Genomic DNA, 8,949 nt, shown 5'->3' on the forward strand with positions numbered 1-8,949 from the left:
TGTAACTCACCACCAACTGACGGTTGAATAAGAACCGTACTAGAATGCACTATCACACTACTAATTGTCCTTATTGTAATAGTCTTTTATGAAATGACCACTAAATAAATAAACTAACACTAACAAACAAGTAAATTCCACAACAATCCAAAGCGAACTGAACAACCTGTTAGAATCTACAACATTATGTGCCTTGTTTTCGAGTCACTTCCAGCAGTGTAATTATACGAGGTTATATCAATACTTAGCTTTTTACATTTAATGAAAACAAAATAACCAAAATTGGTCCTTCTGGACACACCCTTGTATTACCCCACGTGTGGTTAATGAGCCCTGCCAGGCAAAAGTAACGTTTAACACATGTGAATGGTCAAAGTAGGTCTGTATCTTGTCTTAACTTTTACAACCATAACACATACATTTGTTTTCGTACACTAGTACGTTATGTTTCAAACCTTTACCAAACGCTGGGTGGTGAGGGTTGTTTGTGCACCGCTTCTAACTTTTCCGTAGTCGTTAAAATTTATTTTCTATTCAAAATAACATACTACTCGACTACATTAGGTCCACTTCAGTTTACGATCATGATATTTTCGATACTGATAGGTACGTAGTTTTTCTAACATGTTATCATCTAATAGACCTTAACGCGACTGCATTTTCTTCGACTGATCCGTAACTTAATACCAAACATAAACAATAACATTAGCCCAAAAAGCAGCTGATTCCGACCTACTGAAGGTGAATTTTTCAACGATCAGTTGGCAATCGTAATTAATTTGCGATTGTACAGGGCCGGCATCAAAACTGTTATAATTTTATAATTTTTTATTTTGTTTCAAAAGTCAAAAGTGTTATAACATTTTATGTTTCAAATGGGACACCCTATATAAATCGTCCGTTCGGTACAATATCGTTCACAAAAAAGCTACTTTTAGATAATTATATATACTATTAACAATAACGGTGTGCAATTTCGAAATTTTACGACTGCCCCGCCCTATTTTGGCACAACCTGGGCTAATTACTTTTTGCGTGCAGCACACGTAGGTAGGTAGACCTGTACGTTCGCCTTTAATACCGTATTGTGAACATCATATGCCCCATAGGTCTTTTAAAACGGTTTCACTTATTACAATATGCAGAGTTGTTCCAGAGGGACTGTCTGCGATGGTTAATAACATTTTAAATGCTCACGGGCTCCGACCCCGCATTTAATTAAGCAACAGGGCTGCCGCCATCGGGCAACAAATATACCTACATATCACTAAATAAGCAAAATTGTATTGTAGAAAACTTCGTGAGTTTTTGAAATTAGGCATGAATTCATGAATTCGAACACACATTACGATGAACGAGGTGTAATACGGGTAGAGACGAAAATACATGCACGCACACACTTTTAGTTGTACATAAGTAGATAATAATAGCGTGTAGTTGTTTTCTTTACACGTAAAATGACACTATCTACAAGTAGATCTGCTTCGTATTTGTCAACAGCCATAACTCGCTGACATTTAATCCAGCGAGTGGGCCGCTGATACGATCTGGAATAATAATCCCAGAATTTTAAGAGAAAAATGCAAAGGCTTTCGTACTTTTTAACTCCGTAAAACTTTCAAATCTATTAAAAGAATTACAACTACAATTAATATTGTCAGTACCTACAATACTTTGTACTAGAACATCCTGTACTCATTGATTTGATTAAATAAATTGGATTTCCGGATTCTAACTGTGGCTTATTGATGAAATTCCCATAAGGGTCAATTGTAGCGTCGACGTTTCGTCTCCTATCACAACGAACTTCTTCAGGAACTTTATGTGTCCATTCATCCTCAACTGCCAGCATGCTCCGTCATGGAAACTTCATCAATAAGGCGCGGTTAGAATCCGGAAATCTAATTTCTTTAGATGACAGCAATAGAAGCCTAAATCATCTTCTGACTTGATTAAATCAATAATCCATCGATTCCATTTAATAAGAGTCAAATTAGCAGAATGAATCGCCTTGTCTACCGAGTAATATTTATCTAGTACTTATCTAGATTCCAGAGCGTTCCTATTTGTAACGCGTGTGTGTACACGACGAGTGTTGTGCATCCAACGACAAAAAGACATCGGAGGAGCCGAGCCGAGCCGGGCTCCATTCATCATGCTAATTAAGTGTCTTCTAATAGAAACGTTAATTATTTAGCACGTGTTCGCGATCATATTTTAAGAATCGTGTGGTTTACGCGGCGCGCAACTTCCTCATTTATATTTCAGAAATTTTAAAAATAGCAAAAAGGAGAAAGATAAATATAAAAGAAGAATCGTGAATTAAAATATTGACCGGATATGATGTCAACTTCGGTTGTTTTTATTATCTAGCAAAGCTCGTCTCTCTCAAGGAAATTCACATGTAGGGTCGGTCGAATCGGGTAATTATAATTATTGTGGAATTCAGGTGATCCCTTTGGTTTGTCTTCGAAACTAATTATTATGCACAATTCGTGCATTTAAAGTTGTACTTATCGTTAGTTATTTCTGAGACTATTTTTGTAATGGTAGGCATTTAATGAATATTAATAATTTAGAAGGAAGGGTGCATTATCCTGGCACAATTTCAGGATCACGCGAATCTACGTAAGTGCATTATATTTTAATTTCTCGTTTCATACTTTGTGATCTTCTAAGGTAGCTGGCTGGCATGTATTACGTATATACATTCATAAAGTCCTTCTACAACAGCAAGTATAATCTCTCTCTCGTTAAATTAAAAATTATAACCTCACAAGGAACTTCTCTGTCACTTATAAATAAAGAATTAGCACAAGGCCACAAGGATATCTAAAATACATAGTAACTAAAAGACCTAAAACTTTCTAAAAGAAATAGAAATAATTTTTATCCGTAATACAACTATGAAGCTAGCCCTGAACTTAAATCAAATCATTAATAAAAATGTTTGAGTTGATGTGGTAACGGTGTCAAACAAGGCCCAATTAATTAAACATGCCGCCTGTCAATAGTGCAAGAACTAGCGTCACTTTCTTTACCACTGTGTCATGTTATGTTGTGATTACTGACAAGCAGTTTTAAATAAAAGAAAATAAAATGTAGTACCTTATTTATGGGTCCGAGTATTGCCGAAATGTGCAATCTGAAAGAAACACATGCAGGTCGAAATCGGAAACCTTTTACGGCTTGTAAAACAGACCCCCTGATTAAGCGCAAATTAAACAAATTGTCACCGCTAATTTGAAACATTTCGAGTTCAATCGGCGAAAAGATTAACTTTCGAATTACCGTTTAACGATACCACTTTATATATCCTGTTATTAGACGATCGGTGTCTCTTTCGCTCCCTCTCTATCTCTCTTTCTTTATCCTTTTCGTGTTGTTCGTTCACTCACATATACGGTCCTCATCTAATTTGGCTCGCGGTGATTTGTTGAAAGTGTCAAAAAGTAAAACGTTGCAAATTAGTAGTTTCAGTGACAAGAAGGAACCGAAGAAATAATGCCTGTTGCAATTCTCGCAGCCTCTCTTCTTCCTCTGTTTGTGCCGAAACTGGTCTCTCGGATTTTTGATGTTGACGTCGCTTCGCCTGGTGCAGCATTCTTGCAGTTCCACGGACGCAGCAGTTCTCAAACTTTACACCATACATTTCCTTTTATTGGTAGCAGCTTTTTCATTTTGAATTATTTGTTTGCCGTCTTACAATGAAGACATATCAACATCATCTCAGGAGTCAGGACTAGAATTTAGAAGTCTCATAGTTTTCCTGTTGAAGCATGTAGGTCTCATGTGGCAAATGAGGAGCAGTCGATAGAACGATTTCTCTGTAGATTTTTCATTAATCTGCCTTATGAGGGTTTGAAGAGGCAAACATCAAATATATGAACTCTTTTTAGAGAAACTTGCAGTTATTTCTTTCGTGGGCAATTAGCTGCTATAATACTTAGGAGGGTCACATACGGCATTATTGGTAATGAGCCATCTAAGACAGCAGCACGGGTCCACACAAGGCAGGCCCCTGATCTCGTTAGGACCTTATACTGGTCGGCTATAATACGTTCATTAGTTCCAAATTGACTTCTAATTTTTCAGAACTGAACAGCCTCGAAACCTACTTATAGGAGTCACTGTCATGAATGTCAAGGTCCAATTCTCATTGATTAGATTCTCTAATTTAACTTAATTTGTTTTAGAAAATACTACAAATGGCGCAGTAAACGCCATCTGTAGCACGATGCTATATTTTAGGATTACGTACCTATGTTCCAACAAGGTCCACTTGTAGCCGNTAAAAAAAAAAAAAATTTTGTGAGTTCTGTGAGGCCATTAATAAAAACAGATTCTGATACAAATTTTATTTTCAATAAGCATGTAATAAATATCAAAAGTTACACAACAATATCCTTCGTAAAAAAAAGAACATTAAATGAATGAAAACGTATACAATAGCACAACATTCACAGCCAGTTAAAATAATGTGCATTTTCAAGATCAGGATAATAAATTTTGACAGATTTAAAATTTCAATCCAGAATTCGCTTATGTACCTACGTTACTTACATCAACTAATTATTACAAAACTCCTACCTTACATTACATGCAGAATTTCGATTGCTCGACGTCTAACCACTTACCGATGGCATCTGTAACAAAAAGAACGAAAACGTTAGTAAATAGGTACAAAAAAAGTAGGTACTTAGAATACATGAACTTATTTTACTTAGAAATAAGGAGATAATAAAAAGGATTATACAATAGAATTTATCACTAATACTTTTTAAAAAGATTTCTCAAACAAACTTTTATGAAATACCACAAACGGCGCGGTAAACGCCATCTGTAGTACGATGCTACATTTTAGGATTAGTTCGAATTATTTTAAACTTTTACGAGTTTAGATAATCTTATTAATATAGCTACTAGGTCTACTTATTAAACTCAGCAAATGACGGAATCCGACCCTGTTCTGTGAAATCTTAATTCGTCCAGGAGCATTACGATAAGTTGGGGGGCGCAACTGACATCGCTTTGCACTCGTTCACTTTTCAAAAATTGTTGTTGGCAAGGCGCGGCATTCGTTTGTTTTTCTTTTGCTTTTTTCCTCTTGTCGCTTGTGCCATTAGGCCACTAGATTAGAAGATGCAGTTGCCTTGCATTAAGTGCAACCTAAACGATCGGTACGAACGCAGCTGTATAATAACGGTGCAAGTATAAATTAACATAACATCGACCTATGTATGTCCACATACATACATAGATACATGCATGCATGTATGTATGTGTAAAACAACAGTTACATTGAAGTAATCCGAGGTTATACGCAGTTTTTTTTTTTTTAATCAAGTACGTACCGATATGGAAAATGCTTTCTAATGAAACTATGAAAGGAAACCGAAGAGAGAGAGACTACTACTCTTTTGATATGTTAACTTTTATTTCAGATTCAATTAATGGACGAAACGTATTACCGTTACACGTCAAGTCATAACCATTATCTGTCTCTACATGGAGATACAAATCCACCACGCAATTAGATAAAGAACTGCATTTGCTCGACCTATTTCCACTGAGAAATTTCTCTATATTGCGAGGTAGGAATTCAGAGCAAGTCGAACGTATTTCATAGAATTTACTTCGATTCCGACAAAGTCCACAAGTAAATTAAATACAAACACTGCAATTCGCTTATAATGAGTCTGTATTTAATGAAAATTCGTTCTAACTGTACCTATCGGACCGTTTTACTCATTTGGTCAATCCCTAGACCTAATACGCAATATTCTCCATACCATTTTGCTTATGTATGTATAAACTTGACCACCTAATTATAGTAGGTGCATACACATATTGATGATAGTTTTCACGTAAACAAAATCATCAACATCAAGGTGCTGGTACTACACTTGACTGTATGTAATATTTTTAAACAGAAAGCAATTTTATACTTTCTCTTTTTGTCCCAATTAATTTCCCATCGGTGGTGCACATGTGGGTTTAAGAATGAGTATGGTGCCGCAACAAAATATTCTTCTAGCGGGATATTAAAAATGTCAACAGCATCCCGAGTCATTAAACCGAAACTGCTGTTAAAAGAATGATGTACCTGAATGTCATCGGAGCCGTGTTGCAAAACGACTTGTGCCAAAAAAATTAAGTGTGTATCAATCAAAGTCGGCACTGGCTGATGAAACTACACGCGATTAAAGGCTTTGAAGATGCCGAAAACATAGAATACAAGTTTATTCGTTTGGAATAAATAAGCGATAACCATTATTGTACCACCGGAATTTACTCATCAACGATCTGACAGCTACATAAAACATAAAAAGAAAGTGAAAATATTTAAACAACTTTCGTGGTTAATCGGACGAAATTGAGTGAAAGAATCTATCAAATGTTGCTTTATCGTAGATATCACTTAGCTTTCAATATTCTTTTTGCATTACGATTTTTACATGTTTACAGTGTACTAATATTGATTTTATAGTCCAAAACAGATAGGTTTGGACGGTTAATATTCCTTTTCTGGTTGATAAATGTTAATTAATTTAAAATTAAACATTTTAGCAATTCAAACACGTTAATTAAACAATAAAGACGTCTATATTCGGTTAAGTTTTTATGGTAGGCATTGGAATTAACCGTAGGTGCAAGGAGATACATAAAATGTTAATAAATTCGCATTCCGTTGTTGGACTTCAATTAAAACGTACAAACGTAGACGTAGCCAACAGTAATGCACTTAATGTTGGTTGGTACTCCTTTATTTATATGTATAACAAGTGACGAACGCGACGTGGAAAAAAAGGACGACAGGATTGCAGACCGTCAGATGTCTTCATCAGGACCGACAACTATTATGTCACCAACCCGTCCGTCAGACCTTGTACGTAATTTTAATTGCGGACCTTAATCTAAGAAAAAATTACGTCCCAATTATTTTATGAATCGTCACGATTTGACATTTAATTTATAATCAGTGAAGGCCCATAAATATTCTTCATGCTCAAAATTATAATACACATACAGAATAATCTTCAATTTCCTCCTATTTGCTGCAGAAATTTAAGCCTTAAGTCTACATAATAATTCACATCCTTCATTAGTTACCCCGATAGCCACATTTACTTCATATTTACGAAAAATTTACTATTCGTATCATCACGACATGTGTAAAGGTTGCTCACCTTGTGAACGTAAAAATTTGTAACATATTGTCTGCATTTCATGAGTCAAACGAATACTAAACACGAAGACAACTTTTCGTAAATTGAATTACTTTCGTAATTTACGTAAAATAGACATACCATTTAAGACATTGAAATGAAGAAACCTATGAGGCACATATGAGGGCAAGATTTACTGTACTACATGCAGCAATGTTTCTCATCATATTTAGATAAATTTTAACTCATGATATGATGGTAAATAATTGACGGTAAAAAAATTGAAAGGTATATACATATTTGAAAATAATTAATTAATATTTTTTAATCGTACACATCATTTTGCTAAAATGCTTATTTCAAAGTATTTATAATGAATTGTATTTACAATTGTATGTAATATTTTATACAATTCATTATATATTGTTTGAAATAAATTAGCAAACTGTATACAATTAAAATATTTTAATCAATTATTTTCGTATTTATTAGTATTACGTTATACAGTAGCTACATACATATACAAAAAAAATATTGTAGAATTAATGTTTTATATAAATTCCTTTTACATTTTTAAAGTATATTATGAAATTATATGAAACATATTATACCTATGGTTTTAACAAAAAGAATATAAAAATGATTAATTTATAAAAAATATGTTTATATAAATCTATGTATATATATAAAGGTTATATATTAATTTTTGGTATATCATATTCACTGTCACTGTTTTTCTGTGTTCATTTTCTTTGAAGTGATATAAAATTGCCCAAATCTTCTGACAAAACTTACTCCATGTTTGACAATGATTTTAACATCTTCTCTTCAAAAGTACGAGGATGTTGTATTATTATTAATGTTTTCCTGGATTCTGGATTATATGTGGTTGATAATATCCAGCTTCTCTACTGAATATATATTTGTTAGATCTTCATAGACTAGGTCTTGATTACTTGAATTATTAGCTTGCATTAGTGATGCTTTTGAAAAGCTATACTAACGCTTTAACAAAATTCCAGAGTCTTATGTTTAATAATAACTAAAAGAAAAGATTATTTTATAACATGAAGTTATTATTGAGACGATATACCTAATGTATGTATTTTGTAACTCACATTTTTGAAAACTGTAACTTATTGGATAACAACCAACACTTTTTAAATTTCCGTGACAACTTATTGCGTTAAAGTGTAACCGAAAACTGATGACTGAAGAACAAAATTGTCTTTATGTCTGTAAATTCGAGAAATTAACCCGGCGGTCTGTCTGTCGGTTGTTCAAGTCAGACGTTTTATTTTATTTAATTTACCAAAAGTTTACAACAAATTTACAATTTATGTGATGTAAATTTGGTGTAAAGATTTAATAATTAAAATCACTTTTTTTTCTTCATAAATATTATGGCATGTTTATGCAATTTTGTGTATAATCGTAATAATTCATTTTTTTGCATAAACTTTTCTTCATGTAATGTCGTCATCAAATTACAGATAATTTTTGTAAATGTATGAATACATGAAATATCGTTCATATGACGTTATATTGCGCTCATACTTATTTAGAAAGAAATTTAGTAAATATGACAGCTATTTTACGTAAATAGTTTGTCGCAAAAATTCATCAACTGGTTTACTGATTTTTAATTCCTAAATTTGATCATTTATTTACTAGTATATATTTTTATTCATTGAATGTAGAACATATGTTTCAAATTTGATCCAAATTTGTTTTCAAAATCGTCTGATCCATTCATGATCATCACGAGTGGCTATCGGGG

General features: G+C 33.4%; 1 protein-coding gene across 9 annotated transcripts in view; it reads right to left on the reverse strand.

Moving 5' to 3' along the window:
• Window positions 1-8,949, reverse strand: part of LOC108740886 (homeobox protein homothorax) — a 286,672-nt gene that overhangs the window by 93,463 nt on the left and 184,260 nt on the right. For all 9 annotated transcript variants that reach the window (XM_025974404.1, XM_025974408.1, XM_025974402.1 and 6 more), the window contains one exon: window positions 4,638-4,646. In XM_025974404.1, the coding sequence (XP_025830189.1) occupies window positions 4,638-4,646 (9 nt within the window). The remainder of the gene's footprint in view (window positions 1-4,637; window positions 4,647-8,949) is intronic.

The sequence above is a fragment of the Agrilus planipennis genome, unplaced genomic scaffold, assembly GCF_000699045.2.
Source record: "Agrilus planipennis isolate EAB-ADULT unplaced genomic scaffold, Apla_2.0 scaffold40, whole genome shotgun sequence".
Classification (NCBI taxonomy): domain Eukaryota; kingdom Metazoa; phylum Arthropoda; class Insecta; order Coleoptera; family Buprestidae; genus Agrilus; species Agrilus planipennis.